The following is a 23,789-nucleotide window of genomic DNA, read 5'->3' on the forward strand; positions in this document are numbered from 1 at the left end:
TTAGGGCACATGGAGAGGAATTGCACAAGGTTTCTTTAATTTTCTTAGTATATCCAGTTCTTAGTTTGGAATGACTCTTGAGTTTCTCTTTTGGGAAGATTTGTGGTGATTTCAAACCCTCTATCCTAACATCTGTTGGTTCCAAGGTCTAGAGATTCTTTTAGTTCATCTGCTCTTAATATTTTATCCTCCTTGTGCTGATACCTTAACTCCTTGGTTTATTTCTCAGACTAGGAGAGTGGTGATCTTATCAGCTTCATTTCTTTGTTGCTTCTTGTTTATCTATCATCCTCCTTTTCCATTGAGGAAGTTAGGTCTTGACCCGGCTCTTTAAGGTTTTCCTCTTTGTAGTCCTCCTTATCTTAAAAGTATGAGATTATGAGCAGTGATCAACTTGATGTTGTTTACCAACCTTAAAGAATCAGACAAGTGGGTTTGAGAATAGATATGATCAGATTAGTTCATGTTGACTATCATTGGCGTGTTCATGTTTTTCCCCTCTCTCACACAAGTATTTTTATTTTTTTTATTTTGCAGTGATGGATTCTTTTTTGCTGTGAAGGAGGTTTCATTGCTTGATCAAGGGGGCAAGGGCAAACAAAGCATTTATCAACTTGAACAGGTGAGAAGAATGTCTTCTTTTGAAGAAATGCTCATCAAATATGGTTTAATCGTTCTTATTTTTTTAATAAAATTTTTTGAACTATTTTTTTCTTTTTTGTACATCACAGTTAACCTCAAGCCAATTGCATACATAGGTATTGCAGTAAAGAGCAATTGCTCATCGATCCGGGCTGTATTATCATGAAATTCTTTTTCTAATTCCTTCCTTATTGGTCCAGGAGATTTCTCTTTTAAGTCAGTTGGAACATGAGAACATAGTTCGGTATTATGGCACAAATAAGGTGTGTTTCTTACGTTGAGTCAGTTTCTTTTGTTTTCTTGTAACATATAATTCTTGGAATGAGCCGCATTACATTTTGTCACCTATAGCAAACTAAAATGAATTTTTCGTCATTTTTTGTGCCTGACCTTTGAGACAATGGGTGTTATGTGCATTTATATGTACCTTTCCTAATGGCAATGGGAAGATCAACATTAATGTCAACATCATCATGTGAGTCAAGAGGCGCAATATAATTATGTACCTCATTTCTGAGAGTTGGTTTGAATGTTTGGACTTGCATGGGTCTAGGTTCAGTCACCCTCTTCCTTGAATAAACTTGTAGTGGCTTTGTGGTAATAGGTTCTGACTCCTTTTCTTTTGTTCCAACATCTAAAATAGGGCATGTTTTAGCTATTTTGGTACTGTTGTAGCTATTTGAGGTGTGTTGGAAATTTCTAGACTTTTTTCATGACTTTTGGACTCTTTTTGGGTTCAATTTGAAGGTTCGGATGGGGAAGATTTAGGAAAGTCAAGCAAGAACATGTCCTTATCTTCCATAGATGATGTTTCCCCTTGAAGATAAGGAACTGAAAAATATCCCTTTGTTTCTACAAAAGTCACATCCATGGAGAAGAAAAAAAATTTCATTGGAGGATGGAAACATTTATACCAACAAAAACACACTTTAATGCTCTTGGATCCAACTTTCCTCAATGATAAGCATGAATATGATCAAACACGGGGCACCCAAACACTTTAGGAGGAAGCTTACTCGATGTATTAAATTGAAGAAAAAATGTTGTGAACATTTACATAAGACTCTTTAAACCCAAAACTCGAGAAGAAACCCTATTTGTTAAATGAGTAGCTGTAAGAACGAACTCCTCCCAATATGTTTTTGGAACATTTTTTTGAAACAAGACAGCCTTAGTAACATTTAGTAAGTGACCATTTTTCATCTTGGCTACACCAATTTGTTAGGGTGAATCAACACATGAAGACACATGAATAATTCCCTCTTTTTGAAAATAAGATGAAAGTGTTTGATTGAAATAATCCTTTGCATTGTCCAATCTAACACGTTTTATTGACACCCCAAATTGATTTTTGACCATATTATGGTAATTTGGAAAAACAATGCTCACATCCAACTTTTGTTTTAAAAGGAAGATCCAAGTAACACGGGGTTTCTGGGATATTGAAAGCTTGTAGACTTTATTTCCATCTATTTGGGACTTCCTGGGTGCTCCCTTGTTCTTGAAAGAGTAATAGTCACTAGGTTGGGATGGGAGTGCTATAAAAAGGAGTTGTAAGATGATATGGAGGGTTATATAAGATTTGGTGGAAACCTTCTCCTTGAAGATGACGCTGTGGCCAGTGGAGACAACCACTTCAAATGATGAATCACCTGGTTACAGAAATTTGTAGAAGTGGTTCATGAAGTCAATATAATGATTGATCAATAATGTTAAATTGTGTGGAAGATGTCTAGAGGAGGTAGAAGACGGTTTATTGTGGAATCTAAAGCTTATGATCTTGTGATTGATGAAGTAGGAGGAAAGCTGAGAGAATGCATTTGGGAGAGATATAAAGGGCTATCATCTTGGATCAGATTTGGAGATGCAAGCCTCAGTAGTCTGCTGGTAGGTGTGGAGTCCTGCTGTAGAGATAGAGATGATAGTAATTGGTCCCTCGCATGGGAGAAGGAGGGTAGGAAATATAGATTGGAGCGTCGTACAAATGAGGCGGGTAGATTCATTCTCTGTTCTGTTCGTGATTTGGAGGCAAAAAGGTTTTGCTTAATTTTTCCAGAATGAAAGAGGCTATCTGGAGGATGGAACACCTTGGCTGAGAAGCTGAGAGAGGTTGGGGTAGCTCCATTTAGAGGAGTAAAGGACCCCCTTTCTCTTGAGGTGCTGAAGAAGGAAAAAGAGCCTGATCAAAGGACATATGCAGATGTAGTAAATCTGAGATTGGGGAGACTTGGGGACAAGGTTTGGCTGGAAGGGGGAGGGAGGGTGAAGCCTGGTAGATTAGAGCAGTTGGGTCGTTGCTTAGTGGGTAGATGGGATAAGGTGGAGAACCATCCTCCTGCGTTGGATTTTCTGAAAAACTGGGCTGTCCACGCTTGGCTCCTCAAAGGAAAGCTGGACATAGCTGTAATGGGAGGTGGGCTAATGCTATTTGAGTTCGAATTGATGAGTGAGGCCGAGCGTGTTCTTGCTAGAGGGAAGAGAAAGGTTCTAGGCAGTGTTTTAATGATGGAAAGATGGCACCCGGAAGTGGGGTGTTTCAGCAATGGTGTTTTTGCTAGAGAGGTATGGGTGAGAGTGGTAGGTCTTCCCCTTCATTTATGGAATCGAGAGGTGTTTAAGTTGATAGGAGATGGTTGTGGTGGGTTCATTGCTGTGGACAACAAGACGGAATCAATGGCAGAGCTGCAATGGGTTAGATTGTTGGTGAAATCGGTGGGCAGGGACACACTTTCCTCCGTCCAGATTGTGGATGAGATGGGGTGCTTCTCAGTCCAGCTGTGGTGGGAATTCCCACCTTGGTTCTCTCAGGTGGTGCCGGCGGGAAGTGCTCTCGGGAAAGGGGATGCAGTGGCTGTAGAAGTTGCAGGGAGTGGGTCTCGTGAAGAGTGTAGAGGAGGTGTGATCGTGAAGGTTGGACAGCCGATGGAGCAGAGGGGAGCAGGTGAGCCGCCCTGTGGTAGTTCTTCAAAAGGGATTTCAGGCTGTCCATATGAGTTGGCTGGTAGGGGGCCTGGAAAGGAGGTGACTGATGGAGAAGACAGCTACGGGATCAGCAGTCGAGGGGGAGGGAAGTTAGCAAACATGGGAGGTTTTAAATCTGGGCCAGCTGCTTGTGTTTTTGGGCCCGATTGGGAGGCCCAAGCCAGGAGCGGGCTTGGAGATGGTGGTCTTAAGTCAGAATTTGTGGGATTCCAGACGTTTGGGCCAGATTGTGAGCCCAGGCCCATCACCTTAAAAGGGTGGGTAATGGGCTGCGAGGAAAGGCCTTTCCTCATAAAGGGGTCGATCGAGGGCTGCGAAGGGAGGGCCGACATAGGTTTTGAACCGGTGTTGGGGGGATTAAGAGAAAATAGGGCTTCTCCTCGTGCCGAGGTCGGGGGGATGGAGATTAGGGCTTCGATGGAAGCTTCGGGTGACCAAGTTAAGGAAGACGGGGGGATCGCTTGCATCCTTGGAGGAGATTGGAGGGATTCCGAGTCTCTAATGGCGAAGGCGAGAGCGCGAATGTCCGAAGAAGCGCTGCTAGCTGAAGCATCCAGGTACGAGCCCGTCATCGATGTTCTTGGGGGGGATCAGGTCCACTTCTCTTCTTCTTCTCTTTCTGGGTGCGATCGGGCTATGGTGGTGGGGGTTGTTAGGGATCCGGTAGTTATTGACGAAGGAGATGGGTATCATGCTCCGTTGCGAGCGTTGTTGACTGATGGCAGGCCGTGGGAAACGGGTACAAAGGGGGGAAAGAACAGGGGAGTCAGGTCAAAGGAGAGTGAGGATCTGGAGGAAGAAGAGGACCAGGGCAGCGGTTGGGATGACAGTAGCTTGGCTAAGTTTAGCAAGTCTTTGGGATTCTCGACAGTTGGTGTTGAGGGGGAAGTTCTTAAACTTCTGTTAAGGCTGAAATCAAGGAGGGATCAAGGCAAGAAGAAAGGAAGTTCAGGGATGACTAGGTTTGATAGGGAAGTGAAAAAATTGGAATGGTCGATTAATTATGAAGGAGAAAGCAGGAAGAAAGGCTCAGATAGAAGAAACGGGGACAGAGCTCTGTGCCTCAAATGAAGATTAAAATCCTATCTTGGAATGTCCGGGGGGTGAATGACAGAAATAAGAGGAGTTCAATTAAGGCCTTAATTAGAGCCCAAAAAGTGGATTTGGTATGCCTGCAGGAGACCAAAATGTCTCAGATGTCTCTAGGGGTGGTGAGAAGTCTTGGTGTGGGGAGATTTTTAGATTGGGGAGTTCTAAATGCGAGAGGGGCAGCTGGAGGGGTGTTGGTTTTTTGGGACAAAAGAGTGCTGGAGCTGGAAGGGATGGAGGTAGGTCTTTTCTCCGTCTCCTGCCGGTTCAAGAACTGTGAAGATGGTTTTAATTGGATTTTTTCAGGAGTGTATGGCCCTACAGTAAAGAGATATAGAGAGCTGTTTTGGGAAGAGTTAGGGGCCATCCACGGGCTATGGAGCGATCCTTGGTGTATCGGAGGTGATTTCAATTTAATTAGATTTCCGAATGAGAGCAGAAAAGGGGGAAGATTGTCTTCTTCAATGAGAAGATTCTCGGAAGTGATTGATGAATTGGATTTGAGGGATCTTCCCCTTCAGGGGGGTCCATTCACCTGGAGTGGAGGCCTGAATAATCAAGCTATGACCAGGTTAGACCGTTTCTTGGTGTCGGAGGATTGGGAGGATCACTTTAAGGGGGCGGTGCAGTGTACCCTCCCTAGGCCTGTGTCCGACCACTTCCCTATTCTATTGGATGGGGGAGGGGTTAGAAGAGGTCCTATTCCTTTTCGGTTTGAAAATATGTGGCTTAAGGAGGAGGGATTTAAGGATCTGTTGAAGGGGTGGTGGCAGAGTCTAAGCTTTAATGGCTCGTTTAGCTTCATCCTTGCTGAGAAGTTGAAGGCGTTGAAGGCTATTCTAAAGTCGTGGAATAAGGAGGTTTTTGGGCAGGTGGGTGTCAATAAGAAAGTGGCCCTGGACAAGGTAAATTTCTGGGATGGTCAGGAGAAGCTTCGCCCCTTATCTTTGGAGGAATTGGAAACTAGAAAGGCAGCAAAGGGGGACTTCGAAAAATGGGCCCTAATGGAGGAGGTTTCTTGGAGACAAAAATCAAGAGAAGTTTGGCTTAGGGAGGGGGATAGAAACACAGGCTTTTTTCACAAAATGGCTAACTCCCATAGAAGGAGAAACTGCCTGTCCAAGATTAAAGTTGATGGAGTATGGCTAACTGAGGAGCAGGAGATAAAGAGGGGTGTGGTTAGAGCCTTAAAGGACCAGTTGACTGACCCGGGGGGCTGGCACCCCTCTATGGAAGGTCTGGATTTTAATAGAATTGGTGATGAGGATGCAGCTGGTCTGGAGGAGGTGTTTTCAGAGGAAGAGGTCCTCAAGGCTCTTTCAGACCTGAACGGGGACAAAGCTCCGGGTCCAGACGGCTTCCCCATTAGGTTTTGGCAATTTTGTTGGGATGTTGTCAAAGAAGAGATTATGGGTTTTCTGTTAGAGTTTCATGAGCGCGGCAGATTCGTTAGGAGCCTAAATTCGACCTTCCTGGTCCTAATCCCAAAAAAACCTGGAGCCGAGGACCTTAGAGACTTCAGACCGATCAGCTTGGTGGGCGGATTGTATAAACTGTTGGCAAAAGTATTAGCCAACAGACTTAAGAAGGTAGTGGGCAAAGTGGTGTCTTCAGCTCAAAACGCTTTTGTTGAAGGAGGACAGATTCTTGATGCTGCCCTTATTGCCAATGAGGCAATAGATTCTCTGTTGAAACGAAACGAGTGTGGATTGTTATGTAAATTGGATTTAGAGAAGGCATACGATCACATAAATTGGAACTTTTTGATGGTTGTATTGCAAAGCATGGGATTTGGGGAGAAGTGGATTGGGTGAATATCCTGGTGCATCTCTACAGCAACGTTTTCAGTTTTGATCAATGGCACCCCGAAAGGCTACTTCAACAGCTCAAGGGGGCTGCGGTAGGGGGACCCCATATCTCCTTACCTATTTGTGATAGGAATGGAGGCCCTTAGCAGGCTGATCCATAGAGCAGTGGAGGGAGGGTTCCTTTCAGGCTGTAGGGTTGATGGAAGGGGTGGGAATGGGGCCTTAGTCTCTCATTTGCTGTTTGCCGACGACACATTAGTGTTTTGTGAAGCTTCTGAAGATCAGATGGTCCATTTAAGCTGGTTGTTGATGTGGTTTGAAGCCATATCAGGTTTGAGAATCAACTTGGACAAAAGCGAAATTTTACCGGTTGGTAGAGTGGAGAATTTGGAAAATTTGGCTCTTGAGGCTGGCTGTAAAGTGGGTAGGCTGCCTTCTTCTTATTTGGGGATCCCTTTGGGGGCGAACCACAAGTCGGTGGCTGTTTGGGATGGAGTGGAAGAGCGATTTCGGAAACGGCTGGCCTTGTGGAAGAGGCAATTTATTTCCAAAGGAGGGAGAATTACTCTAATTCGGAGTACATTGTCAAGCATGCCTATATACTTGATGTCCTTACTCCGAATGCCAAGAGTGGTGAGTCTAAGGTTGGAGAAAATTCAAAGGGACTTCTTGTGGGGAGGGGGTGCTTTGGAGAGGAAGCCTCACTTAGTTAACTGGGATACTGTTTGCATGGATAAGAGGAAGGGGGGTTTGGGAGTTAGACGCCTTTCCATCCTTAATAGGGCCCTTCTTTGCAAGTGGAATTGGCGGTTTGCGATTGAAAGGGAGAACTTTTGGAGGCATGTCATTAGTAGGAAGTTTGGGGAGGAAGAAGGGGGGTGGAGTTCTAGAGAAGTGAGGGAGAGTTATGGGGTAGGATTTTGGAAGGAAATAAGGAAGGAAGGTGCCCTTATGCAAAATAAAGTCGCTTTTTTAGTGGGGAATGGTAGAAGGGTAAAATTTTGGAAAGATATATGGTGGGGGAATTTCCCCTTATGCAATTCTTTTCCCTCCTTGTATGCTTTTGCTTCCTCTAAGGAGGCTTGGGTAGAGGATTTTTGGGACACTTCGGGAGTGGAAGGGGCTTGGTGTCCTAGATTTTCTAGGCCCTTCAATGATTGGGAGGTGGAGGAGGTGGAGAGGCTTCTTTTGACAATCCGAGGCGCAAGGCTTAGTCCTATTATGGAAGATAGAATGATGTGGAAAGTGACTTCGAATGGGAGTTTTTCAGTTAAATCGCTCTATAATGATCTATCTTCAAGAAGAGCTGGTCTTTTCCCTCATGGGTTGATATGGAACCCTAGTGTGCCTTCCAAAGTGAGTTTCTTTGCTTGGGAGGCTGCTTGGGGTAAGGTGCTTACTATGGACCAGCTTAAAAAGAGGGGTTGGGCTGTTGCTAACAGATGTTTTATGTGCTGTGAGGAAGAGGAGTCAATTGATCATATCCTTATTCATTGCTCTAAGGCAAGAGCCTTATGGGATTTATTGTTCGCCCTTTTTGGAGTGTGTTGGGTCCTCCCTTATTCGGCTAGAGAGACCCTTATTGAATGGAGGGGCTTTATGTTGGGCAAGAAGCATAGAAAGGTGTGGAAGGCAGCCCCGTTGTGCCTCTTTTGGGCGGTTTGGATGGAAAGAAACAGGATTGCTTTCGATAATGAGGACTTTTCGGTTCATAGGTTGAAGAATTCTTTTGTTTGTAATCTTTGGGTGTGGACAAAATCAATTGTAAATGTAGATCCTCTCACTTTACCTAGTTTTCTTGATTGGCTAGGAGCTAGATGAGGGTCGAGTTTGTTTTCCTTTCTCTTGGGTGTGCTTTAAGGGTCCTTTGTATACTCCCTGTATGCTTTGGGCTTTCCTTTTGGTGCCCTTTTCTAATATAATTCTGTTTTTGCCTATCAAAAAAAAAATAATCATCAATAAACGAAACAAACCAACAAACTCCCAAAATATTAGGAACTCGTGATGGGCCCAAATATCATTGTGAATTAAAGCAAAAGGAAATTATGATCTTTTGTTGCTCAAAGGAAATGGGGCACAATGATGTTTTGCAAATTCACTAACATTACAATGAAAAGTGTCTACATCAATATTCTTAAAAAGTAAAAGGAACATGACCTTAAATATATTAAATGAAGGGTGGCCAAGTCGAAAGTGATAAAGCTAAATTTGGTCTTGATTTGAAGAAGAGGACTCAGATAAAAAAGAAAGAGGTAGTTGATTCCCATTGCCAACATTGCCACTACTTGTATCAAGGTAGTAGAGTTCGTTCTTTTCCTTAACATGCCCAATCTTCTCTCCCAAAACTCGGTCCTGAAAAACACAATGAGTAGGGGAAAAGATAACTCTACAATTCATATCTTTTGTGAGTTAATAAATGGACACAAGGTTGGTTGAAAGCTTGAGAACAAGTAAGACATTTTTAAGACTCAAAGAAAGGTTTACATTGACCATTCCCAAACCTGCAACAGTAGCTAAAGACCCATCAGCAATGGTTATTTTCTTATTGCTAGGACATGGAATATATGTGCTAAATTTTTCTGATGAATGTCATATGCTCAGTAGCTCTTGAGTCAATAATCTAAGAGCTTGACAGGGACATAGCTGAGACACTAAAAGCATGAGAGAAAGGAGACTTACATGAATGTGCGAGAGAGCAAACACCCATAGGTTTCTCCAATGAACCCAATTTTTTTTTCATCTTTTCAATGTCCTCCTAATTCAATTCTCCAAGTTTCGTGTTGTTGTACTTTGATTGTTCTCTTTAGAATTATTAGCATCATCTACATACACTTGGCTTCACTGTTGTCCCCCTTTAAAACCACTAGCACAGTTGATACCCATGGTTTACCATAAAGTTTCCAGCATGTCTCTTTTGTATGCTGCGGTTTTTTACAATATGTGCACCAAACATTGTCCTTATTCTTAGAAAAATCACATATGCCACTGTCATTATTGCCACCCTGTCTCGGGTTTAGGCCTTTGAAATTACTATCTCTTGGTTTTGATGTAGCAAGGGCTGAACCTTCAGCTAGTTGAGAATCAATCATAACACCTCATCATCCTTCCTCTGCTCGAATAATGGAAAACACCTCATTAATGGATGGCAAATCTTCCTTTCCTAAGACTTGAACTCAAACTTGATCAAATTCAATTTAAGGCAAGTAAGAAACTTGAAAATGTGCTCCCTTTCAACAAACTTTCTTAACATTGCATCATCTTCACTACATTTCATTTGAAGATTTTGGTAATAATCCATTTCTTGCCAAAGACTTTTCAAGAGATTATAATATTCAATGACCAATCTTGTTCCTTATTTAGTAGTTGAAATTTTTTGCTTAATTTTATAGATTTGAGACGCATCACGTATTTTAGAATAAGTTTGTCTTATTGTCTCCCAAATCTCTTTAGCTGTGGTGAGAAACATACAAGTGCCACTGATTTCAAGCAACATAGAATTCCATAACCATGACATGATCATGGAATCCTCTTCAGCCCATTGGTTGAACTTCAGATATTCAGGCTATGGACCTATGTCAATTAGATGACTTAGTTTGCCTTTCTCTTTCAAAAAGGTTTGCACTAGTTGAGACCATTGGGGATAGTTTCGGCCATTCAACCGATACGCTGAATTGATATTCTATAACTCTCCAATGGTTTGATGAGGCAAAGTTTCACCAAAGACGGCTATGGGTGTGGCAGAAGTCTCAGACATGTCAGACATGGTGAAATCCCAAAAATTGCAAGTAGAGATTGAAGCAAGAGAACGGATGAAAGATGAAAAATGAAATAAACAAAACACACACCAATGAAGGCCGAAAGAATTAGGCTTGAAATTAACAACGAAGGCTGAAAAACTTGAACTAAAATCAGCAATGAAGGTTGATGAAGAATGTCCAAAGTGGCTTTGATATAATGTGGGAGAAAGTGGTAAAAAATTCTTATTCAATCAGCTGTTACAATCCTAATTTATATCCTATATTTACAAAGAAATTTAAGGAAAAAAATAAACTAATAATCCCTATAAATCATGACAATCCATATAAATCAAGGATTATTCTTCCTAATCTAATATACAGCTATATACACTTTCTTAATCTAATTTACAGTTATATACAATTACATAAATGTATACAAGAGACCCCAATTAAGAAAATTCAGATTTCTAACATTGCATATGTACTATGTACCTTTTTTTTTTCCCTATGGGTAAAATATGAGAATATATTAAAGGGTGCAACAATGCACAAACCTAATATACAGAAAGCGCTCAAAGGTAGAATGAAAGCAAAGAGAACAACATGGGAAAACTAACCAGACACACCACCTAACACCCCAGAAAATCAGATTGTTCCTAGCCAACTCTCAAGCTCCCAAAAAGTGTCCTGTGTACCTTAGGTGAGCTCTTTCTTTGGGTGCTTTGTTATATAATATTATCATTGCCTATCAAAAAAGCACCATCTTATGGCTTTCTTCAACCCATGGGTTATATAATTCACTGTGTAAATGATCAATAGCTAAATTTTTCTTTTTCTTTGGGGGGAATTTTCATCTTTCATGTTGTCATTTAAGTATTTCTTCCTTTATGATCTGGCTCTAATTTTCCTTTATGCACTTGATCTTTCCAGGATGACTCTAAACTTTATATCTTCCTTGAGCTTGTGACGAAAGGTTCACTTTTAAGCCTTTATCAAAAGTATCATTTGCAGGAAAGCCAAGCCTCGGTCTACACAAAGCAGATTTTAAATGGTTTGAAATATCTACATGAGCAAAATGTAGTTCACAGGTGATACAAATGATCTTACTGCTTAATTGTTTGGTCATATTTATCTATATATTTATTTCTGTTTTCTTGTTTTCTCAGCATTTTTTTTTGATGTATTGCTTTGAACATGTTTTGATTATTTCCGTTCTCTTGCCTTAGCCACCAAGATGTCGAATTAATATGCATGAACTACACAATACCTGGATGCACAGCTTGCTTACCTCGAGAAAATCGGTTCACTCTATTGTGGAAGTTTTCCTGTTATTCGATTTTTTTTTTCCCATCCTTGCTGCAATGTTTCCAAATTGAAATTCTCAATCTTATTGGAGAGTGTAGTTGTTGCCATTTGCTATTTAGAGTTATTAATGATTTTATACTTTGTTTTACGATGTTATGATGCCAGAAATAGGTCAGATTTAGCTGAGAATGGAAAGGGGAACACACACACACACAGTGGACATATGTTCACCTCTGATAACAGATTTATACTTTCTCTGACATGATAATTGCACCTGCCCTCTTTCAGAAAAAGCAAAAGGGGGAAAAAGGAGTTGAAGGCATGGATGTTAATCATCTTCATTTTGACATAACTGTAATGAGATTAATTTCTATTCAAAGACTTGTGAGAATATCTTGAAGTTGTTCTGTGGACTTAACATTTTGAGTGATAATTAAGTATAGAGCACAGTATATCCCAATAAGCTATTCCTCTCCTAAAATATATCGTTTGTTATATTTCAAGTTGTGATTTGGTTTATCTTGTAACAACTTCATTTGTGAATTACCTACAAGGAACCCCATCTCCATCTCTATTTGAGTTGCATCATGCAGTTAGCTGCATTGAACATCAATTTGTATTCTGTCAATGCTGGGTCTTGCTTGCATCCATGTCCACCTTTTTACTTTCCTAGGTGACTGCATTTTATTTCCCTTCAAGGAGTGAATTATAAGAGGAAGAAGCACTTTCTCTCTCACTTAGTCTATCTTTCCCTCTCTCTGCAAAGAATCTCATCTTCATTTGACTCATTCTCAATCTCCCTTCATGGGAACTTTCGAACCTTGAAATGGAATTGAAAATTGTTTGATATCTCTCTCTCTCCCATTCTCCCTGCCCTTATTTCTCACTCTCCCTTGGCCCCTTTCTTTCCCTATTTACTCATTTTCAACCTCCATAGGATATTCTGAAATTTGAAATGGAATTCTTTTCTCACTTTCACTATGCCCTCTGCTTCCCCAATTCCCTTATAGATTCATTGTTGATCTCCCTTCATAGGAACTCTTGAAACGTCAAATGGAATTGAAAATTTTTGGATCTCTCCCTCTATCCTGCATGCTTCCTCACCCCCCTCTCTCTTCCTTTGCTACCTCCTTCTATTGACTCATTCTCAATCCCCCTTCATAGGAACTTTTGAACCCTGAAATGGAATTGAAATTTTTTGGATCTTTCCCTCCCCTTCTCGCTCCCCCTCTCTTCCTCTTCCCTCATTGACCCGTTCTCAATCTCTTTTCAAGAGAACTTTTGAACCTTGAAATGGAATTAACAAATTTCTTGGCTCTCTTCCTCTCCTCTTTCCCTCTCTCCGTTTTTGTGAGTGTTTAGCTAGGTTGGCAATTCCGGACAAAATTCCTAAGTGTCCCCTAACTCGGCTTTCCTATTCCTATTCGGACTACTTGACTTTGAAGACTAAGACTTTGCTAAGAGGCCGAGGTATGTAGTCAAGTGTGTGGTGATTGGATGTGAATCAACCCGGTTTTTAATCTTTAAATGTGTTAGAAAGTTGGGAAAAATGGTTTTTGGTGCAAGGCTTTCATTCCTCTGTTTCTGGATCGATCCAGGTGTAGGGGTGGATCTATCCAACTAATGTTTTTTTTATCAAATCTCAGCCATTAGATTAAGGGTTTCTTTTTACACTTTAAAAACCAATCTTCTCTCATTTTCTGTGTAGAGAGACTGCTGAAAACGTGGGGAGAGCAGCCACACTCCAAGTGTTCTTCATTTTCTCATTTTTGCTTTCCTAATTTGGGGTTTTTGATTGCAAAGAAAATCCACTTCTCTTAATGTTTTCCAAACTAGTTTTCAATGGATTTTTTTGAGCAATAAATGGGTTGATTCATTACTTCATTCACATCTCAATCTCTCATTCTATTTGGGTTTGTGCAAAAACCCATTTTCTTCTTGTGTGGATTCAAGAAAAGGCCGAGATTGAGCTTGGTGCGGACTCCAAGTGTGCTCCAAAAAGAGAAGCTGAAAATGAAGGTACTAGTCAAGTATTCCGGGAAGGATTGGTTGGCTTGAGTTAGGTAAAACCTTGTACTCAGTTTTTATTCTTCATAGTGGAGTTTTCAATCGGTGATAGGCCTGTGGTTTTTGATCTCTTCAGAGGTTTTCCACGTTAAAAAATCCGGTGTTCATTGTCTCTTTCTCTCACTCTATATTTTTATTTATTTTTGAGGAGTGTTGAAGCATTTGCATGTGTTTTGCATTTATAAATTGTTGGGAGAGTGTTGATGCATACATTATTGCTTGTGGATGTTTTGCTTTGTTGAAAAGTTATTGGAAGAAAAAATTCTTGACATTAAGATAGTCTAAGGTTAGGTAATCTTTGTTGGGAGAATTTTTAAATTGTTCTACAACACCTATTCACCCCCCTCTAGGTGTAGTTCATTATTGAGATTCACATTTTCAGTTTTCTTCCCCAACTAACTTAATTTTAATCTCTCTTCATGTTTTGAACCATGAAAAGCAACTCCTCTATCTCTTTTTCCCCTTCCCTCCACCCCTTCCTTTCCTTATTGATTCATTCCCAATCTTCCCCATTAGGAACTTTTGAACCTTGAAATGGAATTTAAAAATTTTGGATCTCTCCTCCCCTTTGTCCTAACCCACTTTTCCTCTCTCCCTATTGACTCATTCTCAGTCTTCCTTAACGAGAACTCTGGAAACTTGAAATAAAATTAACGAACTTTTCTCTCTATCTTCCCCCTCGTCCTCTCTTCCCTTGATTAGCTCAATTTTATCTATGTTCATGTTTTGAATCATGAAAAGAAGCTCCGTCCTCTTCTCCCTCAGCTTTGCTTCTCTTCCTTTTCTCTTTCCTTTTGTTCCTGACTGCTTTGATCATAATCTCCTTCATAAGAAATTTGGAACCATGCCAAGCAACTTCTCTCTTTGCCTTCCCCCTTTCCACCGCAACTCTCTGTCCATTCCTCCTAGTGCAACTGACTCCACCCAATCTTCTTGTATGGAAACTTTTGAATGATTAAATGTTTCTCTCTCCCTCTGTCCTGTCATCTCCTTGCATAATGTAAACATAGTATTACCTCACTTCCTTCCTTCCATCTTGCAGCAACTGACTCAATCTCAATCTTCCTTCATGAGAACTTTTGAACACTTACATCTCTCTCTGTCTCTCTCTCTCGCTCTCTCTCTCTCCCATGTTGATCTTGAATATGTAAACATAGTACTTATGGAGGGAAATACAAGTTCTAAATCTATGTTGTTGTTTGCACCATAGTTGACTACAAATCTCCAATCAAGTTCACTAAATGACTGTCATACAACCAAAGGAGCAAGTGTTGTGTGAATAGTGTGGCTTAGAATAGGAAATATCTATTGGGTGAGGTGTAATTGCAATGCTTTTGTGCAATAATCACAAGGATAGAACTATGGATTTGTGTGTGTGTGGTGATGGTGGTGGGGGGGGGGGGGGGGGAGAATATGAAAGATTTGAAAGCACAATTTTCTGAGTATTTTTCTTAATTATAGATTTTTTTTTTTTTTTTTTTTGTTCTAAGACTAATCTTTTCTCTTTCATTTTCAAGGGATATCAAATGTGCAAATATATTGGTGGATGTACATGGATCTGTGAAAATTGCGGATTTTGGATTGGCAAAGGTTGTTTTCTTCAGTAGAGTTACAATCTCCATTGTTTCTAATTGCTGAATGATGTAACATAATATTTCTTGTTGTTTATCTTCTCAGGCAACCAAATTGAATGATGTAAAATCTTGTAGAGGAACACCATTCTGGATGGCCCCAGAGGTTTGCTTCCTCCCTTTTGATATCTTCATTTTTATGAACAATTCATGTTCTGAATTGGATTGAGAACTATATTTACTCAACTGACTTTCAGCATGCTTGTGATGCAGTCTCTGGAACCATCTTTAGTAAGCGTTTTATTCAAAAAAAGAAGTGATATAACTCAACTAAATTATGGAGTAGTTCAGTTTTTTCTTGGAAAGCTGTTTCTGTCAATTAATTGATTAGTTTTTATTTTTTTCAAACTGTTGTTCGGAGCTAAGGGAGACTTAGCTGATGTCATCTCTTATTAGCATTTTTCTATCAATGCATTTAGATTTACCATCATGTATGAGGTGTTAATAATTCCACACAACCAGCTACCAATGCACTCACGTTAGTAGATGTATGGAACTGCGGAATTCTCATATTAGTCTAAATTGGTGATTTCTTTTCTGAGAGGTGGAAGCCTTGGCTTCATTATTTGTTATGGGAAAATTAGTCTAATACAAGAAGATTAATATAAGGATTCTGCAATTAAGTCCTAGTTAATTTACTCCATTGCCATCCTTATAACCGATTTTTTTTTTAAATGTTTTTTTTAGATTTTAATTTAATATTTTTTTGTTTCTTTTTAAAAAAAATTAATTCTTAATTTTTATTTTTTGTGATAGATAATATGTCTTTTTCTCTTTTTCCTTTTCCCTTTTTTTTGGGTTCCTATTGGTACTCTAAACCTGGAAGCTCTCACATCCTCCCCACCAACCCCTTGAGGCCTTACCACCTGATTGGGCCTTAAGATCAACCAATGAGGTAATTGGTCCCACCAAACCTATAATCAATCTTGTTATTGCTTCCTATATTTTGCAATCTTTTGTCAGATTTGTTTTGAAGTTGGAGAGCTATCAGTTTTAGTCATGGAAAACATATATTCATATTAAAGTGTAAAAAATTTACTAACAAGTGAGGCCAGCATTAGGAAAATTATTCATCTCTAAAGGGGGAGGTTAACTCTCATCAAGAGCACTTTATCTAGCATTCCTATTTATTTTATGTCTTTGTTCCATATTCCGAGGATAGTTAGATTGAGGTTGGAGAAAATTGAGAGGGATTTCCTATGGGGAGGTGGAGGGTTGGAGAAAATGATACATCTTGTGAAGTGTGGTCCACTATGTGTTTGGAGAAAAGCAAAGGCAGGTTAGAGGCTCAACATCTCTTTGTTAAATAAGGCGCTTTTGTGCAAATGGAGTTGGCGGTATGCCATTGCAAGAGGTGCCTTTTGGACATGATTGATTAGTGGCAAATATGGAGAGGAAGAGAGTGGGTGGTGTTTTGGTGAAGTTAGAGTTGGGTATGGAGTTGTGCTTTGGAAATCCATTAGGAAGGAACAAAACACTTTCTTGGGCTTTTTTTCCTTTTGTAGCGGGTAATAGGAGGAGGATGAGGTTTTGGATGGATAAGTGGTGTAGGGATGAACCGTTGTATATTTCCTTCTCTTCTTTATATACCTTAGGTGTTGCAAAAGAGGCTTGGGTGGTAGATCTTTGGTTTCAACATGGGGAGAGAGGTCATTGAAACCCTTGTTTCTCATGTTCTTTGAATGATTGGGAAGTGGATGAAGTTGAGGATTTATTTTTCAAGTTGCAAGGAAAGGCAGTTTATAAAGAGGGGGAAGATAAGTTGGTGTGAATGAACTTGTACAATAATAAGTTCTCAGTGAGTCATTTATATGTTGATTTGGAATTGGAGGTTGTTATGTTATTTCCAAGGTGGGTAGTTTGGAATTCATGGGTCCTTTGAAAGTTAACTTTTTTGCATAGGAGACGATTTGGGGAAAATTTCTAGTTTTAGATTAGCTTAAAAAAAAAGGGTAGTCTTTGGTCAATAGGTGTTTTCTTTGCAAAGAAGAAGAATCCATAGATCACATCCTCCTTTGTTGTTCTCTGGTTAGGATTCTTTGGCAATTGTTGTTTGATCTCTTTTGTATTCATTGGGTGCAAGTTGTTATAGTAAAGGCAACTCTTTTAGGGTGACACGTTTCTTTTGTGGGCAAAAGGAGGAAAAAGGTTTGGAGAGCAACTCCTTTATATCTATTTTGGATGGTTTGAAAGGAAAGAAATCTTAGGTAGTTTGAAAATAAAGAGCATTCAGCTCAGTTTTTTAAGATGGTTTTTTTAAGAAATTTGTTTTCTTGGGTAAAGTTGTATATAGAGATTGATTCTGTCTTTACTTGATTTTATTGAGTGGTCGGGTTCTAGTTAAGGGAGGGGGTTGTTGGGGTTCTTTTCTTGTTTTTGTGCTAGGACACTTTTTGTATACATCTACTTTGGAGTGTCTTTGTGGCGTTTTTATTTTTTAATGCATTTGGTTTTATTTATGAAAAAAAATAAAAAAATTATGCTGGCAATCAGCCCTTGCATTGTTCAAGTGCTAAAGTTTGATAATTCCATGTAAGAGCACACCATAAATTTGAAAAAATAAAAATTAAACAAAAACAAAATGGTAGCAATTCAATAAGCAGCCTAGCATCCTCTTGGCCACACCCTTTAGAGCAACCTAACAATTTTGCATTATAGAACTACCATATCCTCTAGTTCACTTGATTATTGATTTGGATGGGTTTGTTATTAATACTTGTAACACCCATAACAAAGTTATAGCCAGACTATGGCATGTTGGAGTTGGCTGACAAGCATGAGCATGGTAATATTTCAGGGAACAAAGTTCAAGTTTAACTACTTGCAACACTCTTTCAACTTTGTTGTTTCTTTCATTCATGGATATTTGCTAGTTTCTTCAGGAAGCATATTTAACTGTTTTAAGTGGTTATTGGAATCTTGGAGTATATTTGGTGTTAAGTCCCAAAATCTGGACTCTTTAACCTTTTTAAGCCCTATAAAGATGTTAAAACCATGGATCTATGAATTTTCAATAACAGTACGACATTTTATTCAAAAATCATGTAGCAGTTGGGATTCATAACTCAAACCCCAAGTTTAAATCTAGGCATCCAAATGATTTTGGAAAATTTACATTATGTTACAAGGCACAACATGCTCAAGCGTTTCTTGTAGATAGTTTGAGTTTATGAATTATTCTTGTTTCTTATAGATAGTTTGAGTTTATGATTTCATTGTGTAACTATAGGTTGTTAATTGGAAAAATGAGGGCTATGGGCTTGCAACTGATATATGGAGCCTTGGATGCACTGTGTTGGAGATGTTAACTCGTCGACCCCCATATTCCCACTTGGAAGGCGTACGTATGACATTTCGTAGATATACAACATTATTTTCTTTAATGTTTTTTCTTGTTTTGTTCTTATGTTTGTGCTCTTCAATTACTTGTTATTCAAATTGATGATATGGAAATTGGTTGAGTTTGGCTTTGACTTTGAAAATGCTGATGATTTTATAGTAAGGGTGAAGATCTTGACCCAAAGTCTACCCCTTTTTGAAGGATTCGATATAAAAACAATCTACACCTGTAACATCTCAAGAATAAAAACACTCAAATAAAAAATATATCTAAAATTATTTGGAATGGGTTGAGTCTAAGAGCTTCTTAGATCCACACACCTTATCATTTCGTGATTATTATTGGAATGTATCCCAAATTCCTAATTATTATTAATTCCTTTTTGTAAAGAATATTGTATAGAATATTTCCTAAGTTGATATATCATTGTAATATTAGATTTTTTTATAGAATAAGGAAAGTTGTTAGGAATATCTCTATAAATATTCTAGGTTATAAGGAAAAAAAGTTATAAGATAGAGATGAGCTTGTAGAGATTATACGAAATGGATAGAGATGTGAGGAAGAACGTGAGATATCCGGTGGAGTGAGAGGGCTCATGGTAGGGTATGGATACAGGGAGTGGGGAAATATGGGATGTTTCGGGAACCCAATAGTTGTATTTGGTTTTGTCCTTTGTAATATGGAAAGGTTGGGTTGTTAGATTTGGGATATATAAAAAAAAAGGTTCAATCTGAAGCCATTTATTTTTGGATAATTGGCACTTATGAATTATACTTTTCCTTGTTTGGAGAATGCCACTCAATATCTGTCTTGTCCTGGATGTCATGTATGAATACCATGGAATTATCAATATTTTCTTTTATGTTATCAAACACTCCAATTGACAAGTGCCTGACTAAATAGGCTTGTATCATTGGCAACAACTTTTCTCAGTTGTCAGATGACATTTTGCAGTCACTCTAGAATTTTGTTTTTATTTTTTTTAATTTTAATTTTAAATTTCTTCTTTTGTAACTTAAGTTTGTCATATAATCTGGGTGAAGGAGCCTCACAATCCTGATTGTGTGACCTTCCCTGATGAAGGACAGTGCAGATGACACTGGAACTCATGGTAGCAGATTCAAAATCTCGTTGAATTGCCAATTGATAACGGTTGGAAACACCAGGCATTTTATCATCAAATTGGAAGTTGAATGTTTCCAAATAAGGTTTTGACTTGATTATTGCTTGTGTTATCTAGCAAGATCTAAAGGCACCCAAACTCATCTTTGGGCTAGAAAACAGGTTTTTATAGAAACATCCTTGGCATCAGGTTTGAAAATATTGATCATGCATCTTGCTTTCCAAACTCATCCTTGGCATAAGATTATTGCTTTCCAAACAGCTAAGTTTGGAAAGCAAGATTGTAGGCTTGTAGATTTGCGCTCTTCCTTCAGATCAAGTACTTTGTATATGCAAATATTGACCATGCATCTTGCTTTGTGTTGTCATGCATCATCACTCAACCTTATATTCCTTGAATGCTCTGTTCTTGTATTCAGAAGATATGATAGCCAGACTTGTGTTAATATGCTTCTTGATATTGCTGTAGATCTTGCCGCTTAAGAAATCAAGTTTTAGTTTTCTCCATTTCAAGTCCTATGCAAAGTTAATTGGAAGGTTTCAGTTTAGAAATGGGAATGGAGGGGGAGAGATCACAATATTCAGTGAAAGGGAGGAATAAAAACTCTTGACAAGAGTGCGTTTTTGTTTCCATGAGAACAGTTCTTTTATTCCTATTCTCATTTCTAGTACAAGTAGACTAAGCACATTTATGAATGAAAAATGGAATGGATTTCCAGCTTCCATTCCCATTCCTATTCCAGTGTACCAAACATGCCTTTGGTGTCTAAGGGAAAATAATTGTGTTGCCTGATAATCAACCTTACGACTTGGAATGCAGTCCATCTCTGATATTATATTGGCAGGGGCAAGTGATATCAAAAATTTACAGGAGTGAACCTCCCGATGTTCCTGATTCCTTCTCATCAGATGCCCGAGATTTTATCCTCAAATGCTTGCAAGTCAACCCTAGTGATCGGCCTACTGCTGGTGAGTTGCTGGACCATCCATTTGTGAAGAGGCCATCTGGCCCTCAATCTCCTCGTACGAGTGGAATACAACCTTAAGTGCTTTTGATCTAGCTACGGAGCATCAAATACATCGAGGTAAAATAAAACACCTTTTTGGAGTAATTTCTTTTCTTTAGCAGCATTGATCCATCAGACACTGGAGTTTGTCCAATCCAGCTGGAGGAAGTACATCCCTATAGTATGACTTTTTAATTTATTTATTTTTTCTACTTTAGAACTCACTCATCTTCCTAAATACAAAAATTCTTTATATTTACACAACAATTTAACTTCAACATCTTTTCATATAAGAATTCCTTTTCATATAATATTCCTTACTACCAAAAACTAATTCTAATTAAATGACTTTAATTTAATATATATAAATATTAAGATATATACTCCTATAAATATAGTTCTTAAAGATGTTAAACTCCTTTAAAAAGCATCAAATGGTAATAAATAAGAACTAGAGAAAAACCATTCAAATACGAAGTGAAATCCAAAATAGAAATGTGAGGAAAAAAATTATCATTGACTCTTGACTCTTGCCAAACCAACCCACTACCATCCAATGTCAAATTGTCTAACAAATGGGAATTGAAAGCATAGAAGAGAATCATTGACTCTACTTACCCCATTATCTTAAAAATGTTGTCTCTGCCCTCCTTTCATTAAGTTTCTTAAAAATTTCAAGCTTCTTTATCATATAAAGTATAAAAGAGAATCATTCTTAGCCCATTATCTTAAAAATCCCACCCTTCTCTCCTTTCATAAAGTTTCCTAGAAATTTCAAGCTTCTTTATTATATAAAGTATAGAAGAGAATCATTGAATCATTGTAGCCCATTATCAAGTGTTGCTTCTCCTTTCTAAAGGTTAATGTCCTTGTAGCCATTCACATGTGTTTCAAGAAAAATGAAGTTATTTTGCCCCTAGGAACTATAGAAATAAAATTTTGTTAAGAATTTTAAAATATAAAAATAAAAAAATTTTAAATAAGAGTATTTTATATAATTTTATATATTTTTTAAAATTAAATATCCAATTTTTAATTATCTCAAAAGTTGGAGAAGCTCCAAAAAAGAAGAATAATGTCTTGCAATTAGATAACTAATTCAAAATAATCTGAATACTTCTTAATCCACTTGTGGTTAACATTCCATTAAAATTATGTCAAATTTATTTAAATTTACTTGCATTTATTTATTTAAAATTATTCAAAGCATCTCAATACATTATTCATTTTTGTTTTGAAAAAAAATTTGTATCACGTTTCTAGAAAAGAATTATTAATATATATTGATTTTCTTACAAATATTTTTCATTAAATTTTAAAACTTGTTTTTACTTAAACTTTAAATGGGTTTGTATGCTTGTGTTTTTATTTTTTAATCAAATGAGTTCATTTATAATATGGGAATATCTACTTGAACTCGGTATTTTATTTATTTCCTTTTTTAACTTTATTTTAGTAAATGCATCCTTGATCAATAATTTGATGATTGTTTTAAAATCAAATAGTGAAGATAAAATTTTGATAATTAAAAAACAATTGACTTGCTACATCACTTACATGAAATATTGATTTATTGTTTTAAGTTTGGTATTATATTCAATTCATCATAATAAGATTGTTTTTTTATGTAGAATAATAAATAAATTAAGGAGAACTTTATTAAAAATCAGTTTTAATAGAAAAATGTAAGTTGGATATTCATTTTGATTAAAAATAAAATTATAATTTGATTTAATTAGAAAATTATTTTTTTTTCTAGTTAATTTAATTTTAATTTGTAATCCATGTTAATAGGGGAAAAAAGATAGTTTTCATGTCTTTTTAATTGAAAAAAATAATGATTTTGGTTGTAATTTGTGAATTTATTTTAATTTGTAAAAATAAAATATTATTCTATTAATTAAATCAATTTTGATAAGAATACTTAATTTTATGAATATAATAATAATTGTTAAAGTAATCTTGTATGTGCATATTTTAAAAATCTTGTAAAAAATAAACAAAAAGATAAGAAAATATGCAAACAAAATTTTATGTATTAGAAATTTTGTAGGGTACAATTCTTTGGAATAATACTCATTACAAAAGAATATTTTCTTTTTATTCAATCACTTTCATCATAATCTAGTGGATAACATGTTTTCACTTGCATTTGTTTTTATATTAAGCTTTTATATAAGACTTTATGTCATGTGCTCATATGAACAACTCTTGTAATGTGTAGAGTCGCTTGCCTTGGAGGATATATAGAAGCTCTCAATGCATACCTTATATGCTCATCTCCACTACTAAATATTATGTAATCTATTCTTGTTGTCAAGGGTTAAAGAACGTGAGTTGATGCAGTCAATCATTGACTCATCTTTCTATTGCTTGGTATTTGTGAACTACATTATGTTTATCGGTGGTTGGGAAAAGTAATTGTCTTCATGCTTCATTTTATCCCAACTATCAATAGGCTTAGGCTCAAGATCCATGTACCAATTAAAAGCACACATTTGGAGGGAACACTCAAATTGTTTAAGAGGTCACCCTCATGCTAGCATTGTTGCAAGTTTGGATGAATGAGACATTGCATTGCTTTGGAATTCCTTTTCCATCAAATTATTAAAACTTTGGAGGTTAATAACTCATAGGTATTTGTTGATTATCAATTTTTGTAGTGCAAGGTTTAAAGCACACGAGTGTACTTCATGACGATCCACCGTACTATGCTTTGATGGTGTTACGTATCATATTTTAAATCACTCATTTAAATTGGAAATCTATTAATTTTTCAATGAAAATAATTTAAATTTGGCTTTAAGTTATTTCTCGGTTATATGTAGATATATGAGCATACACTAGGTTTTTTTTTAATATTTATTATTTGAATTTTATTTTATTCATAATCTCTTTAGAATATTATTTATTGGAATTAATTGCTATGTTGTTATTCTTCCAAAAATATTTTTTTTTGCTTAAAAAATAAATTTCTTCGAACACTAAATTCACTACTTTAAGTTAATAAAATCATTTCCTCTTTTTTTGGTTTCCTTTTATTTATTTATTTTAAA

At 37.4% G+C, this 23,789-nt stretch overlaps 1 protein-coding gene across 1 annotated transcript; it reads left to right on the forward strand.

Annotated features, from left to right (window-relative positions):
- Positions 1-487: 487 nt before the first annotated feature.
- On the forward strand, positions 488-23,538 carry LOC109123441 (mitogen-activated protein kinase kinase kinase 1-like). Its single transcript, XM_059740940.1, has 9 exons — positions 488-622; positions 843-905; positions 11,189-11,346; positions 15,148-15,220; positions 15,308-15,367; positions 16,088-16,156; positions 18,491-18,601; positions 20,572-20,811; positions 22,958-23,538. Exons 1-8 carry the CDS (start codon positions 488-490, stop codon positions 20,770-20,772), a joined length of 870 nt encoding a protein of 289 aa, XP_059596923.1. The 3' UTR covers positions 20,773-20,811; positions 22,958-23,538.
- Positions 23,539-23,789: the final 251 nt, after the last annotated feature.

This window comes from Vitis vinifera, chromosome 12, assembly GCF_030704535.1.
Source record: "Vitis vinifera cultivar Pinot Noir 40024 chromosome 12, ASM3070453v1".
In the NCBI taxonomy this organism is placed as follows: domain Eukaryota; kingdom Viridiplantae; phylum Streptophyta; class Magnoliopsida; order Vitales; family Vitaceae; genus Vitis; species Vitis vinifera.

Bases quoted from the DNA above. Each gene is read 5' to 3' on its own strand.
- LOC109123441 (XM_059740940.1), top strand. From the start codon at position 488: ATGTTTTTCCCCTCTCTCACACAAGTATTTTTATTTTTTTTATTTTGC. The intron at 15,368-16,087 runs GTTTGCTTCCTC...TAAACCTGGAAG, and splicing joins CATTCTGGATGGCCCCAGAG to CTCTCACATCCTCCCCACCA. The intron at 18,602-20,571 runs GTACGTATGACA...TTATATTGGCAG, and splicing joins CATATTCCCACTTGGAAGGC to GGGCAAGTGATATCAAAAAT.